Source organism: Botrytis byssoidea, assembly GCF_014898295.1.
Source record: "Botrytis byssoidea strain MUCL 94 chromosome Unknown BBYS_009, whole genome shotgun sequence".
Classification (NCBI taxonomy): domain Eukaryota; kingdom Fungi; phylum Ascomycota; class Leotiomycetes; order Helotiales; family Sclerotiniaceae; genus Botrytis; species Botrytis byssoidea.
In genome coordinates this window covers 765,748-783,812 of record NW_024065850.1, presented here as the reverse complement: position 1 = coordinate 783,812, position 18,065 = coordinate 765,748, and the positions used below count along the sequence as shown (strand labels likewise).

The 18,065-nt window shown below is 44.2% G+C and overlaps 7 protein-coding genes across 7 annotated transcripts; 4 read left to right on the top strand and 3 right to left on the bottom strand.

The window, feature by feature from the left end:
• Positions 1–534: 534 nt before the first annotated feature.
• EAE97_005385 (uncharacterized protein) lies at positions 535–1,621 on the top strand (the record flags this gene model as incomplete). The annotated part of the gene is made up of 2 exons (XM_038875897.1): positions 535–1,371; positions 1,430–1,621. The coding sequence occupies 2 exons, from the start codon at positions 535–537 to the stop codon at positions 1,619–1,621; spliced, it is 1,029 nt and encodes a 342-aa protein (XP_038733234.1).
• A 710-nt stretch (positions 1,622–2,331) lies between these two features.
• Positions 2,332–2,868, top strand: EAE97_005384 (uncharacterized protein; the record flags this gene model as incomplete). The annotated part of the gene is made up of 2 exons (XM_038875896.1): positions 2,332–2,547; positions 2,683–2,868. 2 exons carry the CDS (start codon positions 2,332–2,334, stop codon positions 2,866–2,868), a joined length of 402 nt encoding a protein of 133 aa, XP_038733233.1.
• A 168-nt stretch (positions 2,869–3,036) lies between these two features.
• On the bottom strand, positions 3,037–5,012 carry EAE97_005383 (uncharacterized protein). The gene is made up of 2 exons (XM_038875895.1): positions 4,695–5,012; positions 3,037–4,643 (listed from the first exon to the last, which is right to left on the bottom strand). The coding sequence occupies exons 1-2, from the start codon at positions 4,983–4,985 to the stop codon at positions 3,171–3,173; spliced, it is 1,764 nt and encodes a 587-aa protein (XP_038733232.1). The 5' UTR covers positions 4,986–5,012; the 3' UTR covers positions 3,037–3,170.
• A 1,609-nt stretch (positions 5,013–6,621) lies between these two features.
• EAE97_005382 (uncharacterized protein) lies at positions 6,622–7,722 on the top strand (the record flags this gene model as incomplete). Its single annotated transcript, XM_038875894.1, has 1 exon — positions 6,622–7,722. The coding sequence occupies one exon, from the start codon at positions 6,622–6,624 to the stop codon at positions 7,720–7,722; it is 1,101 nt and encodes a 366-aa protein (XP_038733231.1).
• A 494-nt stretch (positions 7,723–8,216) lies between these two features.
• Positions 8,217–10,778, bottom strand: EAE97_005381 (uncharacterized protein; the record flags this gene model as incomplete). The annotated part of the gene is made up of 2 exons (XM_038875893.1): positions 8,217–9,449; positions 9,504–10,778. The coding sequence occupies 2 exons, from the start codon at positions 10,776–10,778 to the stop codon at positions 8,217–8,219; spliced, it is 2,508 nt and encodes an 835-aa protein (XP_038733230.1).
• A 224-nt stretch (positions 10,779–11,002) lies between these two features.
• Positions 11,003–14,412, bottom strand: EAE97_005380 (uncharacterized protein; the record flags this gene model as incomplete). Its single annotated transcript, XM_038875892.1, has 4 exons — positions 11,003–11,544; positions 11,595–12,932; positions 12,981–14,169; positions 14,236–14,412. The coding sequence occupies 4 exons, from the start codon at positions 14,410–14,412 to the stop codon at positions 11,003–11,005; spliced, it is 3,246 nt and encodes a 1,081-aa protein (XP_038733229.1).
• A 1,352-nt stretch (positions 14,413–15,764) lies between these two features.
• EAE97_005379 (uncharacterized protein) lies at positions 15,765–17,810 on the top strand (the record flags this gene model as incomplete). The annotated part of the gene is made up of 2 exons (XM_038875891.1): positions 15,765–16,028; positions 16,083–17,810. The coding sequence occupies 2 exons, from the start codon at positions 15,765–15,767 to the stop codon at positions 17,808–17,810; spliced, it is 1,992 nt and encodes a 663-aa protein (XP_038733228.1).
• Between the last annotated feature and the right edge of the window lie 255 nt (positions 17,811–18,065).

Here is an 18,065-nt window from a genome sequence, read left to right as displayed (position 1 = left end):
AAATCTGCCTACCGTCGCACCGGGGGTCAGAGGAGAGATAGTGAAGGTATTGATTGAAGGAATTGCAGGAATTTGAACGCATTGAGTATCGCAATGTTGCAGTAGCGCAAGGCTGAGTAATACGTGGGGACTAGTACCATTTCAGCGGACCCCAAAAATGACCCCATATCCCATACCAATACCCACTCCCCTCTCCCATAAACCCTGTGTATCAAACCAACCACACCATAGCCTCCAATTGATTGATCGATTATTCGATTGTTCACTGCAAAGCCACTTCACTTCATTCATATGGTGCATCCATCATTCACCATATATAAATCATCATCAATTGTGCTATCCAAATATAATATGTGAATAAAGTATATCAAGGTTTCGGTATTCACCATTGCTAAAGTACAGTGCACTACCAGATACTTATATTAACTTGCTTACCTGCACCCCTCCCACCCCACCACAGTGCTATCACCCACCATCCACCATTTGTTATTACAACCTTTAAATCCGTCCAAATCTTGCTAAGATTCTGTCACAATGGCCAAAAAATCGAAGAACTCCATTCCGATCCCACCTCGAAGTATTTCTGACGACTCCAGCAACGACGATGGAGCTCCCGTTTATACACCACTCGAAACAGAGTCTAATGATAGTCTCTCGGCCTCAGCTCACGTCCCGGATGCAAACCATCTCCACAATGTGATTACAGGACTTCAAAACGTCAATCTTGCGCAAGACAAAGTTGATCAGCTGGAGCAAGAGGTAGACAAGGATATCTCTACGAATGAAAAGAAGAAGGGTAGAAGTCGAAATCGTTCTTCAAGCAAAAAATCGGTTTCCGCAGATATTGCTGTCAGCAATGTCACCGATTCCCTCCAGAACCTTGCAGTTTCCGACAAAGATACAAACAATTTGGAGTTAGAGAAGATCAATCTGAAAGCTGTAAAGAACAGAAAGGAGAAGGAGAGGAAGAAGAGGCGCAAGGCTCGACTAGCTGAGGAGGAAGAGCAAGCCCGGGTTGAAACATCCAACTACAAATGGTTCAAAGATGCGGGATGGAAAGACATGAAAGATTTCATGATAGGTCATGGTTTTGAATGGGGTGATGTTGACGATTTTGCTGCGGCAAGTGAGTTGATTAAGAGACTCAAAGAGGATCAAGCCTATGAGGAATATGTCGAACCAGAGCCACCAAAGAAAGAAGTAATCCAGGATGCTTCTGTCAAAGCAAAGATTGCCAAGACCAAGAAGAAGACTGTAGTCGGCTTGTGGGAAGATTACTTTGGAAATGAAACTGAGCTTGCAAATTGGCAAAGACTTTGCGTCGATGTTGGCTTGGAGGAGATACCTACTAGTATTACTAAGTGTCGCAAGGTAAATGATACACGTTCTCCCATGGTCTCATTATGATGCTAATATCTCTAATCTATAGGCTCTAGGAAAAGTCTGGGTTAACATCTTCGATTTCCTCGACGCCAAAGCTGAAGGTAAACCAGTCAAGAGATACTCGAGCGAACGTAAACTTGCTACATATACACTGAACACTGGCAAAATTTACCCAAAGATTAAGGCTAAGGAAGGCGGTCCCGCTAGAGCTCTATTGGCGCACATTTATGGACGCTAGGAACAGATTTAATGAGGTTCTTGAGGCGTCACTTCTGACATGTTACGCAAGGACGATTTTATGAGCAAACGGATGACACATTTGGGAATTTGACTTTATGGTTGGGATATCAGGGTTTGGATAGTATGGATGGTTGGGATAATTATAGCGTATTGGGATGAGATTTGTATTGCGTTCATCAGATTGCGTTTGGGAGAGACAGTAATGGCCTGGAGTGTGGATAGCTGCATATACAACGCATATACAAGCATTTTTGCACATTATTCTGATGTTCTCGTTTGCTTTCATTTCTTTTACTTTAATATCATTTTTCTTCTCTCTTTCTCCCTTGTTCTGATGCTCTCTATCGTTTTCTTCTCTTCATGAAGCTTTCTACCTGCAGCCTTCCACTCCTTTCTCATTTTGTATTGCTGCACCATTGCATACTCTAATAACTCCTGGCATCAAATTAATTGCACTCCCATCAAAGATACAACCATGCACAAAGATATAGCCAAAAATCCCGAGCCATCCCATTCATCCCATTCATCCCATTCATCCCATGTATTCTATGCTTTGAATTTCCCACCATGACATAAATATTCCACAATCAACATCCACCTCAACTCGCCCCCCTCATCCCTTCCCACACAAAAATAACCTCTCTCCCCGATCCACCGCGTGTGCTCGCATCATACTAGCACCCCCAGCACCTCACCCGCGAACCCCAAATGCCACGCCGTCGCCCCTATATCGCCGGGGACTTTGATAGATATTTCGGAAACGTAAGCGATCTACGAAATTGGCAGCAATTATGCGCGGATGTGAAAATTCCTGGGGCGTGGCATTTGAGGAGTATTAACGCTTGTAGAAAGGTGGGTTTGATTGTTGTTTTTGTTGTTTGGGAAGAGAAGATGGGTTGTGATTGGGATTGGAGTTGGGATTTTGTAGGCTTGGAGACTGGAGTCTGATGATTATCACTCACCATACTTTTACTTCTTCATTTTTTTATTCACATACCCTCGTCAGTTATCCTGCATCTTGTATTTCCCGTTACTAATACGCCTATTTATTCCTTCTAGGCGCTCGCCAATGTCCACGTCAATATCTGTCAACTATTGGAATCATATCAGACCGGCGTCCCAGTGCGCATTTTTCCAGATAGGGATAGGCTTCTTGCGTATACGATCGAAAAGCGTATGTTTTATCCATTGAGTGAGGCGAAGAGAGGGGGACCGGTTAGGGGATTACTTTTTAAGAGGGGATAGATGGAGATGGAGGAATGGGATGAAGGAGGGAGTAGAGATTATGGGGGAGAGTAGGGATGAAATGCGTAAAATGAATAACAGAGGGCAATTGAAAGATTTGTGGATGTTTGAAGATCTTACTTTTGTGAATTCCAGATCTTGAATAGGTAGGATGATATGGATGACTTCATCGTTGAAAAAATTTGAATTAAGCTCGACTTACATAGTTTTGCGAACTCTTGACTCTCAACCAAAGACATCGGGAATTTTTTCGACAGAATTTGTCAAATCCGATACTATAATCATTCATTATGTCTATACCACTAACTTCTAATTTCCCACAACTTGATCTTTCCGGCTTCATTGCCAACCGCCAAAACATCACTTCCACTACCAAATGCCACGGATGAAATTCTTCCTAATGGCGTATTCGATGTTGGCCAGTTCTTATATACTGTACAACTAGGTAGATGTACCAATCTCAAAGCGTCCTTCTTCCACCTACTACTCAAGACCAATAATTGCCCATCGGGACTAATTTGCAAATGACTTGTTGGTGTCGTCAACTGCAAAAGTCGTCTATTTGGCTCAGGTCTCTCGGATATTTTTATATCGTTTCCTGAGATGAAATTCCTGCGATCGTAAATATTGACCACACCACTTTGAGATCCAATCACTACCCAACGATCCCCACCGAGTTGTTTGGGCCCATTTGGTCCACCGAGTGTAAGGACAGTAGCACCAATGGAACCATCGTCATTCCAACGAGCGACAAAAGATCTAGTTTCCATGCTCCATTCTCCTACTTCTCCACCCTTTCCTACAACAGTTAATCCTTCTCCAGTTCTCCACCAGGCGAAATCAGCAACTCCATTTTTGCCTTCAATTCGAGCTGATGCAATCCATTGTGTTGTGGTTGCATCAAGAATATTTATAAGACCGCCTCCTTTCTTCGATGAACCGATCAATCCCATGTATCGGCCACAAGGACTGAGCTTGAACCTTTCCATGGTCTTTTGATCATCCTTATGACCATAAACTCGCGTAACCTTGTTGATTTCTCCAGAAGGAAGATCCCAGATATGGAAATAACGGCGTCGACCAGCGAAAATGATTTTGTCTCCGGCAGGATGAAGGAATGCGGATGTAGCAATCGGAGTTTTCCTAACGTGAACGCTAGTAAGTTGTGGATGTGGATGTGGATGAGCTGTAGGCGCATATTGGTGTAGATAAAGAGTTGATGCTGGGCCCGAAGAAAGTATGACTGGGTATTCTGGATGGAAGGAAAGAGAAGTGACGGCTGATGGTTGAGTTTTGGGTATATCCCTGGTTCTTTGAATGTCGAGGACTTCAGGTCTGAGTTTTGGTCTTTTTGAGGTTGCGGGTGCTTCTTTTGTGAGAGCTCCGGCGTCTTGAAGAAGTCTTGCGAGAGGTAATGTAGAAAGGTCAGAATCATCAACGTCCATGTCATTCGAAGACAATGAAGAATCGGAGGCTGCAGATGATCTGCGACGTCGTTTTGTCGGCCTAGAAGATTGCGCCCACTCTGGAACAGGATTGAGACGCTCAAATTGCATTCGTAGTCGCCGTGTGTACTCTTTTCCACTAACTATATCTTCTCCTTCATTGACTCTAAGTTTTCGCAATCGAGAATTTCCAGCTAGAGATACATTCAGTCGATCATCGTCGCTATCTTCCCAAGCTAGCGCATCTCCTCCTTCTTCGTCTTCAGGTTGTGGACGTGGTATTAATGCATCTTGAGGCACGGTGGATGGTCCGGAGTCTAGAAAAAATAGCTATAAAAAAGTTAGTGATTATTATCTCTATTTGAGACGGCGGAGTAATACATCTGCATCGTCAACTCCCTCAATTCCAATATCCTCTTGTTCCTCGTCTTGACCCTTTTCTTCCTCATCGTCATCCGATTCGAAGTCCATATCTTGACCCAATTGAGCCGTGAATCCTGCACCATCTCCCAATACAAGTCTGTCTAACTCTTCTTCATCGGAATCCTTATCCATCATGTCCACACTCCCATTGTCACTGGCACTCTCTTCACTTTCTTGAAGAATTGTTCGCGCATCTTTTTTTGGTTTTGCGCTACCATTGGCAGACTTTTTTGATCGTAAGGGAGGCATTGTGGGTGATTGTATAGTTTATTCAAGTATATTCCGTTTTCTCATCAACTTTTTTTTGTCTGATAGAGAATAAATTTGCAGGGATATTGTACAGGGATCAAAAACAACATGATTAACGTGACTGTTTCTAGTATTTTATGTGGTGTGCATCTAGACACGCGCCGCGATTCGAAAGTTGCGTGTAAGGTGTGTGTTTGGTAAAAAAAGCGAGGATTTTATCACGATTGCACTCTCCATAAACTACAAGTACACACCACTTGGAATACATACTCTTTTCAATATTGATATCAAATCGAACAATCAAGATTTTCAACTGAAATATCGTATAACAGAACTATGTTTGAGAGAACGTTAGTTCTAATTTTTACCAGTCATGTATATGAACCATTCGCTATATTCGCACTTTGTAGATGTCATGCTTCATTTCCTACTACTAGTAGCAGCTAGGTAAAATGTCTTTTACCTCAATGCAAACTCTGCATTCCTCTATCTAAGCCATCTTGCCCTAAATTGCCTTTATTTTCTTCTGTTTCTACAACAATTTAGTACATCTATTACCAGGGTGTTGAATCGTAGGCACTGCTATGTGTCTAACACATCATCCTTTAATTCGTCTCTAAGTTTGTGTAATACGATAATAGGCTCTACTCCATCACCTTGAGCAGCACACGAGACATGGCGAGTGCCTGTATGGTGGGAAGTTTGTGCAGGATTATATGTATTTTCATAAGATATCAATGAATACAGAGATGGCGAATGTGAGAACGGAATCACAGTGGTATTTCTGCTCGACGTCAGCCAGGTAGAGTCACCTGTTCTAGCGCATCGTAGATGGGAATGGAAATACAGATGAAGGGATTGGCCCAGAATGGCGTAGTAGAATTCTATGGGAGTGAGTTGGGCTTTAAAACAATGCTGTACTGGAACGCAAACCCTCGGCAGAGGACAGTCTAAGATTGAGAGCTCTGCACTACTGAAAGTAGTGCGCGTTGTCTGATACTGAAAAGCTTCTGTAGCCAAATTCAAAAGCTAAATTTGTTCTGGAAGGGAAGCTAGCCATGTAAGTGGTTTTCAGACTTAATACAGTGGTCTATCCCTAAGGCACTTCTATTATTTGATCAATTGCCTGACCTATTCAAGGACATGACAAGAGCTACTTCGGAAATTTTCTATTTCCTAGTAATCGATTTGTCTTTGTCATTATATTTCTTTCCAGTTGGCTTCTGCAATACTAGTCCCATCCTCGAAATGTTCAAGTGCCAAATACACAGAGAAACAAAGCTCTCCTGAAATTCAGCTCGATAAGTTCGCTTCGATTTAGCGCTATTCGAATACGTCTTTGTTCGCCCTCCGGATCCGTCATTCAAAAGCCTCTTTGCCATAGGATCAAAGGAGAAAGATCGTGTCGCTTGTTTGCCCACAACTGTCCTTTATACCCTTTGAACGCCGAAATATTTTAATCCATTGTACAGCAAGCTCCAAAACCCATCTCGAGTTCCCATCTCTAATTTTTTTCCTGTTGGAACCTTGACATCCAGGAGACTTCAAAGAGATCCCCATTCTAATCTCATGAAACCCTAATCATATCCATATTCAAAACCAGTATATACTTACATACCTCGACCCTCTAGCAGCCATGGCCGGCATCTTGACTAGCGAAGAAAGGGCCGAACGAGCCGCAGCTCGACAATATCTCGAGAGACCATGGCGCAACCTCGACTTCTGCGTCTACCGCTTCGTTCCCCCAACTGATAAACGTGGACTTCCCTACCCAGAAATAACAATAGATGGTCAACCACGAGGGCTCTCTGGTGATAAAGTCTGGGTCGGAGATTTCACTCCTCACTGGGGAGACTTTCTTCTCGATCTAGGCGAACCCGTTTATGATATGCAGAATCATCAACCCTTGGTAACACGACTCGAAGGATATGGACTCGATCAAGGACGTGTCAAATATAGAAATCTACAACAATTGCCCTTTCCATGGGGAATCGATGGCTCGCTGCCCGTGCAAATATGGGCCAATGAACAATTTCGGGATAACCATCGCTTACCGTTCAATCCCAGAGGAATGAGTCGTCTAGACCTCCAATGGGAAGCCCGACGACGCGGTCTTCCCACCAAAGGAAAGCGTTCCGAAATAATTCAACGAATCAACCGTCTCGAATTACAAAAAGGAATCCAAGCCCCCGATTTTTACCAACGCGAAGCGCAGCTGCGTCTCGATTCCGTCCAACTCCCTCTCTTCCGTGTTCTCGAACCCCAGAAACCAGTAAAACCTACATCCCAAACCCCCTTAAAACAACCTCCTTTCGATGCGGGCGAAATCGTCCTAGTCTACGGCCACTTCACCGGCGACGATACCGTGTGTCTCGTGCGCGACTACGAAGGTAATCGTGGACGCATCAGTATTGATTTTCTCGAAGAAATCCAAATGCCGTTTGGACTCAAGTTGAACCGACGCGAATTGGTCGAGGTGCTTGAGAGATTGGGCTGGGCGGATGAAGTGGACAAGACGCCTGAGCCGGAGGAGGAAACCGATGAGTGGAAGGCATTGGTGGCGAAGAGACGTGCGGAACTGGCAAAGGCGGGAGCGACGGAAATGTGGCACGATTATGATACGAGGTGGAAGGAGGGGATAAAGAGAAAGAAGAGGGCGGAGGATGCGAAGAAGGCGGAGAAGAAGGCGAAGAAGGCGAAATTGGCAGAAGCGGCGAGAGCGGCGGGGGCTAAGTGATGGGTTGGCTTTGTGGGGCTTGGGGTTGAGCTTTAGGTTGGACAGTAGTTGGCTTAGTACGTTAGAATGGATTCTCTTGGTTGTGTCCTGTTTGTTGTATGTATTCGAAATGTGCGATGATATGTTACCTTGCATCAGGAAGTAGGCTGAATCATTTGTCAGTTCATTCGTCATATTATTTTGGGTCGATACATGTTATTGAAAAGAATAAAATATTCTCTGCCTCAAACTCTTGCTAATATGCATATCACAATATAAATAAGAGGTCAAGAATTCGAATCGATATTTGATTTGGTATCAATGCTATATTTAGTTTATTTTATCCCATACTACTCCCTCCCAGAAAGTATCTCGCTGCCGTCGCGGGACGTCCAAAATTCCCCTTCGTCTCAATACTTTTTATGATGCACGGAGTTTTCAACGCCTGAACCCCTCATATGCGAGGGCAATTATATATCCTTTTCAACACAATCACAGGGCACCTCCTTATCACATCACTCCCTAACCATACCCCTAGCCCTTGTCCTCTCATCCACCGTCAAAACCCAAACCATCTCTACTTCCTCTTCACCTAATCCATCACCTTCAACATTAACCGCCTCCCATTCTTCCTCATCCATATTGACAACCATGGCAACCTGCAGCACCCTTGCAAAAACATCTCTCAAGCCATACTTTCCTCCTCTCGCAATTACTCCTACAATCCCCCCATAATCTCTTTCCATTCTAGTTGCTCCTAATGCATTCATTTTCCCGCTATAATTCCAAACTCTTCTTTCTAGAACTTTTGCTAGATATTGAGCGGTTTGCTCTAGGAGGGTATTGAATGGTGTCATAGACATGATTCTCTGAATAGGTTTCATGAGAGCATCCCAGTGATGTTCGAAACGACGAGATACCATGTCCTGTAGTATTTCTTGAGGATCATCATCAGTATCATTTTGGCGGGCCATCTCAGCGAGATCTTCTGTGGTAAGGGAATAATCTACGTCGCGGAAGGTTTCGCTTAGAACAGGACGAAGCCGTGGTTTAATGACATTATTGAACATTACTTGGAGACCTTCGCTGATCAACTCGTTGCTCTTTGATGAAAATGACGTATTAAGACTTGTAAGAGAATTGGAAACGAAATTGAAATCATGACCATAGGGGAACATGTCTTTCAAAGCTGGAGCAGGTGGTGCACCTTTAGCTTGAGATGCGCTGTTTGTTTCGGGAGATTGAAGATGACTCGAAACAATTCTGGAAATATAGTCATTTGATACAACAAGACTGTTGATCAGGACAATAAAGGCGATAATTCTATCTTCCGGTGGAAATCCGCCTTGCACGAGTGGTTTTGGGTAAGATTCGTCTCGCATTTTGCGTTGAACCATTCCTACAAAATCGGTTCCCAAAACTCTGCTTATTGCTGGAATAACAGATTCGATTACACCGCGTTGTGATGTTGAGATGGACCGTTTAAGCACTGCATTGACGATATACATAACATCATCAACAGCAGAGATTATATATGGAGCAGTTCCATCTATGGGATTTGATAGATTGAGAGATAGTCCTGTAGGAGATTCATCCAATTGAAATGCTTTCTCAACAGATCGTCGAAAGAAAAATGTAGTCATAACATTAAACGGATCCTTCAGACGATTTGAAATTTTTCGACTAAGAGCTGATTTGTCTAATAGCTCTGGAATGACTAGAGGATCATCTGAGCTGGCTTCTGGATCCTGTGATGGATTAGAAATGGCTTGCAGAAGGGCTGGCATTGATGTTGGACTTACCCTGCATTTGCCGCTCAAGAATCGAGTATATAATGACCAACGGCCTAACATCACAGCCATCTCATTCAAAAGACCATCTACTTCTTTCATATCCACACCCTCATCTTCACTTGCTCTCCCATTAGCAGCCGCTCCAACTGCAGGTGAGCCTGTCCTCGAAATACCAATCGGTCTTTGATTCGGTAGAAAGCTTTGCACCAAGAAAGAAAACGGATAACTTCTCACATCTGTCAATCTCCTATCGACATTTTTCTCGTCTCCCCATGTGTCCAAAACAATCCCGCCCTGCACGTCTGCCTCAGCCTGTAATCTCTCTATCACCTTAACCATCTTCCCGGCCCCATAATGTCTTTCCACCAACCCTCCATGTCCCTCCACGATCTGCGCAATGTGTTCAAACAACCTCGTCAACGCTTGCGCGTAGAAGAATCCTTCTTTGCCTCTCTCCCCTTTCGTCCCCTCCTTTAAGTTCTTCCTCGCCGTTCCTGCTACTCCTTGACAAACGTATCTTCCATAGACATCCAGTCCAACCTCCTCCCTCCCAATCAATGGGAACAATTTAAAGAACCTCGTAACTCTCACTCCATCCCCTTCCTCAGCTGCCTTCTCAAATTCTCTCAAAAACAATCCGCACAAGCTTTTCTTCGCTTCCTCAATCGTCACACCTGGCGCATCCGGTACTTCGACACTTGGAACCGTCCTTGCCGCAAAATTGCCCTCAACAATATGTGCCGGGATCTTCGACGCTCTTGCAATATATCCCGCTGCAGCTTCCCAGTCCTGCGGAGCCCCCATACTACCCACCACACCATTTACACATGCTTTCAATTCCGCGACTTGTTCTACAACGGCCAATGTTTCCTCAACTCGTTTCTTCTCCAAATCCAATTCCTTTACTTTCGAGCTCAATTTCTCGGCCGTGCCGGCGGCATTATCTAGCATTCCATTTGAAATCGCCCTGGTATTTATAACATTTGTGCCAAGATGCGCGCGTAGAAGATCGAGTCGGCCGAGATCGCGGGAGAGGGAGGCTTGAGAAGATATGAGGGATTGGAGACTGGTAGTGATCGCTGCGTCGCGGGTATGGAGGTTTGAGAGGATGTTCTGGATAGAGGCTAGGGAGGAGGCATTGTGAATGGATGATTGAGCTGATTCTGGAGACGGTGTTGTGAGTAGAGGTGTGAGACTGCCATTTGGGAGGCCGGGTGGAGGCATTGGGTGGGTTGAGGCATGGGTAGCTCTTCTTTGGGGAAGCTGGGTTGAGGTCGGGTGCATCTTTAGGTGTCATCTTTTTGGGTGTGGGGTAAGCGAGAATTTATATTGACGATTTGATCAACAATTTGTCCCATCACTTTAATCATATCCAAAGCTAATTCTTATGTGTGATTGATCAAATCATTGTGAATTCTCCTTGCTTTTATCTACTACAATGCACACGCTTGGGAATCTATGCAATACTAAATCTATGTATACAATAGGCATTAAAAGCCATATTTCATTTATACGACTTGACTATACCCACTACCAAGCCTTCTCCTACCCCTTGATTTCCACCATTTTCTTGCTTCATCCGCCCAGAATACAGAACTTGTTAAAATAACCAAGCCAACCAAATCTGTAAGTGCCAGAGCTTCTGTTTGAAATACTTCCTGAAGCCAGGGGAAGTATATAACTAGTATTTGCCCACCAAGACTCAACGATACTGCCCAATTGAATAGCTTGTTTGAAAACAGCCCGACCTCACCTCTGAGGACAGACTTTGACTCTGAACGACAGTTCAACGCATTAAACATATCGAAGAGAACGAAGCAGGTAAAGGTCATGGTTGTATCTCTCTTACTGACTTTGCCATCTGAAAGCATTTCATGAGTATAGACGGCCATGGTGCCTAACATGATAATGGTAGCGGACGTGAGGACTCGAGTGATCAATGCTCTTGTAAGTACAGGAGCATTTCTCTTTCGGGGTGGTCGGTTCATGACATCTGGATCCACTGGCTCCACGCCTAATGATTGAGCTGGGGGTCCATCCATGATAATATCTAGAGAGATTGTTAGTACAAATATGTGACACAACCCGAAATTAACTTACTAATCCAAAGGATCTGCATCGCATTTAAGGGATTCTTGAATCCCAAACACGTGCAGACTAAAACCAAGCTGAGTGCCGCAGCACTTGTGCTAAGTTGAAATGTAAGGAAATTTTGGATGTTACTGAAAATCCCTTTGCCCTCTTCGATTGCTTTGAGAATAGTCGAAAAATCGTCATCAGTCAAGATCATATCTGCGGCTTCTTTGGCAACATCTGTTCCTTGTAAACCCATAGATATACCAATGTCAGCTTTCTTGAGGGCAGGTGCATCATTGACACCATCACCTGTCATTGCGACAATATCACCACGAGCTTGTAGTGCTCTGATAATTTTCATCTTATGATCCGGACTGGTTCTGGCGAATACGGAAGTATTGGCTATGGCGGCTTGTAACTCTTCGTCGGTCATCTCATCTATTTCATCACCTCGTAAGACTGGTCTAACTTCTACAGAGTTTACTGAATGAGCACGTGGTGCTGCAATAGGCATGCCGAGCTTCTTTGCAATAGCGAGGGCAGTTGTTTCAGCATCTCCAGTAATCATAATCACTTTAACACCGCCCCGCATGAGTCGTCGAATCGATTTCGAAACACCTGTTCGTGGAGGATCACTCATACCAACCAATCCAGCAAATGTGAGACCGTTGTAGACATCTTCGCTGTGAGACACGTGGTGGTCCAATTTCGAGACTGGTGTTGCGCTTCGGCTTGTTGGAGCCAACGACTTGGCGTGCCTGGCAACTGGGCCACTAGCAAAACCAAGAACTCTAAGTCCTTCAGAGGCAAGCTTTTCGGCAGCTTGTAAGGCTTGTTGTCTCTTTGCGGCATCCAACTGAACTTCACGACCGTCTTTTGTAAGATATGTATCACACCTTTCCAAAACTCGCTCGATAGCTCCTTTAATATAAGCATGTTCTTTTGGACTCGATGTACCTTCCGGGCCCCGATCTCCGATGGTAACACCCATCCATTTTCTTTCAGAACTGAATGGGGTTTCCCCAATACGATGACCCAAGCCTTCACGGACATCGTGCTCTCTGAATCGATCGAGCATGTCAAGCATCGCAACATCAGTCGGTTGACCGACCCACCTGCTTTTTAAGACTTGACCTGAAGCACGACCCTGAGTAGAGGATAAAATAGCGACTGACGATGCTGATGGAGCATGAAGATGAGTAAGACGTGCGTTATTAGCTATATTTCCGATGCGAAGAATACGAAGAGCCACAGTATCAGCTTTAGATTCTACCGTCTCATCATCTGAATCAACATCCAATGGAGCATCGGCATCAGAATACCACATTTTAACAGTAGTCATATGATTCATGGTAAGGGTACCTGGAGGAAAATCAGTATTTCGAACAAGTTATGATTTATTAAACATACCTGTTTTATCGCTACAAACAACATTGACCGATCCTAGAGTTTCTACACTCGGCATTTTTCGTACTATAGCATTGTGTCGTGCCATTCGATGTACGCCAAGAGCCAAGGTGACTGTAACAATAATTGGTAAACCTTCAGGGATAGCTGCAACCGCTAAGGATATCGAAATTGTGAATATATCCAACCATGCTTTTCCTTGTAACCATCCAACTAAAGAGATTACCGCAATAATGACGAAAGAAGCTTGACTTAAGTGGTTCCCTAAATCGTCCATTGAAAGCTGTAGCGGAGTTCTAGGACTCTCTGTTTCCGAAACACTTGCAGCAATTGTTCCAAAATGAGTATTTCCACCTGTTGCATAGACAATTCCTTGACCATGCCCAGATCTTACAAGTGTTCCCATGAAAGCAATATTAGTCGTGCTGTTTAATCTGATATCTGCACCTACAGCTCCACTAGCGGGAGAGGCATAATCGGAGGATGTAGGTGGTTCTAGTGAGCTAGATCCAGGTCTAGAATCGATATGTCTAGCTTCCGCAGTGATTCGGACAGGCTCATTTTCTCCAGTTAAATTGGATTCATCGATTGTCAAATCCGAAGCTTTTGTGACACGAATATCGGCAGGTATACGATCTCCAGTAGTAAATAAAACGAGATCTCCAGGAACCAATTTCGATGCCATCATTTTTTGTGATACGGATTCTGCCATACTAGAATCCGCGTCAGATCCAGACTCTGCCATCAACACTTCCGTCTCTGGGACATCTCGGGCGCTAGGGGGCCATGCAGGTGTTCTAGGGGTTGTAGTTCTCATTTCTCCTCGTATAATGTGCGCATGATTGGGGACCAGGTGGTTTAATGCCTCAATCGATTTTTCAGAACGATACTCTTGTACGAATCCTACTGTGACCACAATCGTAACTGCAACGGCAATACTGATCGCATCATCTTTATTTCCAGCTATTACTGACATAACAGCTGAACCCAATAACAACAGAATCAAAGTTTCCTTGAATTGCTTCACAAATCGAAGCCATAATGGTTCGGGAGGTTCGTGGGGAAGTTCATTCGGTCCTTGATCGTGTAATCTAGCAAGAGCTTCTGCGGGTGTCAAACCTGACGTGAGTGAGGTCTGCAATCGTTCTGCGGTTTCTGCGGGTGTAAGACCGGAAAATTCATCTGCTATTGACTGTTGCGCATTAGTCGTATTAGTCGGGATCCTTTCTGGTTCAGCTAAAATTGGGCGTTCACTAACTTTGGCCATCGCTGAGGACGATCGAGTGTGTCTGCTCTTTGAATTGGCCCTATCCCTTGACCTTGGTCTCGAAGATGGCTCTGAAATTGGCTCTCTACCATTCGCCGATGGAAGGTTGACCATGGGCAATAAAGATCCCGAAGGACTACCAGGTCTTGCAGGGCGCGGCCACGACATAGCTTCGATTTGAACTATTCAGAAAGCCCTTTTAAAGTCTGCGAAAGTAACGAACAGCAGTATATGCTGTCGTTATGCTTGATGCCTATCACTGAGGCATGCGAATTTGGCCGAAACGAAAGAGGAAATGTGGTAAGTTAAGAATTGAGTAAAAGCCACCCATTAAACAAAACAAGAGAGCTCCTCCAACTCCAACATGCGAGAAATTGATCTTTGAAAGTAGTGTAATTGTATTTCTCACAGAACTGGTTGATAGTCTTTTAGATTTTGATCCATAGTAATTATCGAATTACGTGTCGTCTCCCCGTAATAACTTTTTCTACCAGTTTCAAAAAGTAGAAGAGTATCCAGTATCAGGTATTATACCCAGTAGGCAATCAGCTCTCCAGTGAGTTGAGCACGGTCTAGGTTTTTTGGTATATCCTCCCCTGTAGTTAGGTCGCATGCCTGGGCGGGACTTTCTCAAAGGGGGTTTCTAGGCCTTGAATTGGAATCTAGAAGTCCTGGGAAGGGGGTTTAAAGTTTGAATAAGCACTACTTGGGTACATATACTCTGTAGGGAAAACAAGATGTAGAACCAAGAAGACCGTTGCTCCGTCAAAAAAACCACCAGTGAATTGTTATAAAATATATATGTACCAGGTAGGGACTTTATCATATATCAAATCGCCATACTTTGTACCCAGTAGGCAGGCTCGAGGTAGGTCAGGTCAGTATTACCCAGCTCGCTTAGATAGACGTTACTACTCTTTTATTTGTCAGACTTCACACTCTGTTCACATATCAATTGATTGAAGTTTTCCCTCTTTGTTCTTCTCTCTTACTCGAACATATGGTATTGAATAGATCCATAGTAAATGTAAAAAAGATATAAAATATCACGTGTAGATTACGGCTTTAGGCTCCAGACCCACTTGTTGACGAAGCTTTTAGCCATTGATAGCTTAGCGCTAAATTTCCAAAATGTATCCCAGCCTCTTGATTCTTCTTCAATCTTCATTGCGCAAACATTAATCTCCCCACCCACCTGTTCCCCCATCCTTTCTTAAGCTTTATCACCTGGCCGTCGTCGTCGCATCGCATTAAAGCACTACAGTCAATTCTTTGCAACGACTGCTATATTATTCTTTCGATACCTGTGGTTTCTTGCTACAATTTAATTCCGCGACGCGCTTAATTCATAACAAATACTCATCCAGAGCTGGCAAAATCATTTTCCTCGACGCGCCATCAAACGAACGAAAGAGTCGACGGACAACAATAGGCAATATAAACGCGTTTTTATTATTGAATTCACTTAACGCAACTTATACTTCCTCGCGCGAGGGCGCCATACGTTTCTTGCTATCATCATGTTTTATTCAGAGACTTTGTTGAGCAAGACAGGGCCTTTGGCTCGTGTCTGGCTTTCGGCAAATTTAGAGCGCAAGTTGTCAAAAAATCATATTCTACAAGCCAGCGTCAAGGACAGTGTTGAAGCTATCGTCACACCCAATCAAGCACCAATGGCTCTACGTCTAAGTGGTCAACTGTTGCTAGGAGTGGTCAGAATTTATAGTCGAAAAGCGCGTTATTTACTGGATGATTGTAATGAAGCTCTCATAAAGATTAAAATGGTACGTTTAAATATTTCGATAACTTCAATGTAAATACTGACCCTTCCAACTTAGGCCTTCCGTCTCTCCGGCAACAATGATATTCCCGCCGGACTACATATGCCTTCTCGAGATGCTCTTATGCTTCCTGATATGCTTACTGAAGGAGATAATCTCGAAATGCCACCGATGCCTGATGCATCATTCCTTTTTTCCCAATTGGACGAAGAATCGGCATTAGGTCGCAAACGAAGAGGTGCTAGCCGTGACATTAACTTGCAGGACGAGTTCAACAATAGTCAATTCTTACAAAATAGTGTCGAAGATAACAATGCAGATGAGGATGAGCTTGCTTTGGAACCATTAGACGACGATCTTGATTTGGGTCTTGATTTTGGACTCGACGATATCAATCCCAAGGCTACTGGAGCTGATAGATCTGGAGCTGATATCAGTCTTGAATTCGGACGAGATGCACCAGCAGCAAGAGCTGTTGAAGATGACTTACTCAGTGAATTGGATATTCAACCACGAGCAAAGGATGTCTTTGATGATGGAGATCGTGAAAATTCAATCAACCTCGGATTTGGTAATGATGATGTTGGATTCCACATCGGTGATGATGATGGGGATATTGACATGCTTAACATTGGTGGAGAACCAGATATCTCTGCTCTTCCACGTGCTCCAGAACTCGAGCGCCTTCGCATTTCCGAATCGCCACTTTCAGATATCGACGAAACCATTGTTGCCGAAGTCGAGGCAAATCAGCAACAAAGAGATGGATCTGGATTATTCGCACCAGAAGATGAGACGGAACAATCAATCTTTCGCCAACCAGCTCAACGTGCTAGAAAATTCAAACCTTTGATGCCTGACGATGATACTACCATCTCTAAGCATGCTATTCAAGAATTGCAGAAGAATCACGAGGCTATTTTACGTCCTCAGTCTTTCCTTCCCCGCGATCCTCAACTCTTGGCATTAATGGAAATGCAAAAGAATGGTGGCTTTGTTTCCAACATTATGGGTGAAGGAAGAAGTATGGGCTGGGCACCAGAGCTTCGTGGAATGCTTTCACTCGATGCTGTTCGTAGGACAGGAGACTTGAAGCGTAAGCGTGATGGTGGTGCTGCTGATGTGGATGGTGAACAAGAACCAGGTGCTAACAAATCACCACGCTTGGATCTTGGAGAGGAAGAGGATCTTGGTGCCAATCTTGCTGGCGATGCTGGTTTAGGTCGGGATGACACGATGATTGCTGCTGATGGTACAATCATTGAGATGGGCGGTGATGATGAATTCAATATCAACATTGACGATGACGAACACAACGCTACCGCCGGTTTAGGAGACGCTCGCAGCGTAAGTCCAGGCAACCAATTCGATGAGACAATCGCACCTCTTGTACACCCTGCGGATAGCGGCCCTGTCTCGCTCGGTACCACTCACGCTGTTCATCTTCTCCGTGAACGATTTGGTGATGAGGCAGCCAACAGCCCAGACAAGCGCAAGAAGGCCAGCGTTCTTTTCCAGGACTTATTACCAGAAGGTACAACAAGCAAAGCTGATGCTACCAAGATGTTCTTTGAAGTTTTGGTACTCGCAACCAAGGATGCTGTTAAGGTTGAGCAACCAGAAAACTCTCTAGGAGGGCCAATCCGTGTTAGAGGCAAACGAGGTCTTTGGGGCGCCTGGGCTGAAAGAGAAGCTGGTGGTGAAATTGCTGAGGAGAATGTCTCCGGTCCCTCAGCTACTGCTCCTTTGTTAGAAGCATCCAGAATGGTCTCTGTCTCTGCTTGAGAAAGAAAATATGTTGTTGTATGAGTACATTATTGCATTTAAGGAAAAAGGAAACGCTGGTCCAGCGATTGGCGTCAAGGTTATCTTTGTCGTAGGCACAACTCTTAGTTTATGAATCCGGCGTTTGAGTGTTGATATCCTGGGTGTTATACGAAAGCTTCAATGCCTAGTCTGATTGATGATTGGGGTTTGTTTGGGTACTATATGGGCGTGCAACTTGAGAGTTGTGATGATAAGTGATTGAGTAGTGTTCAA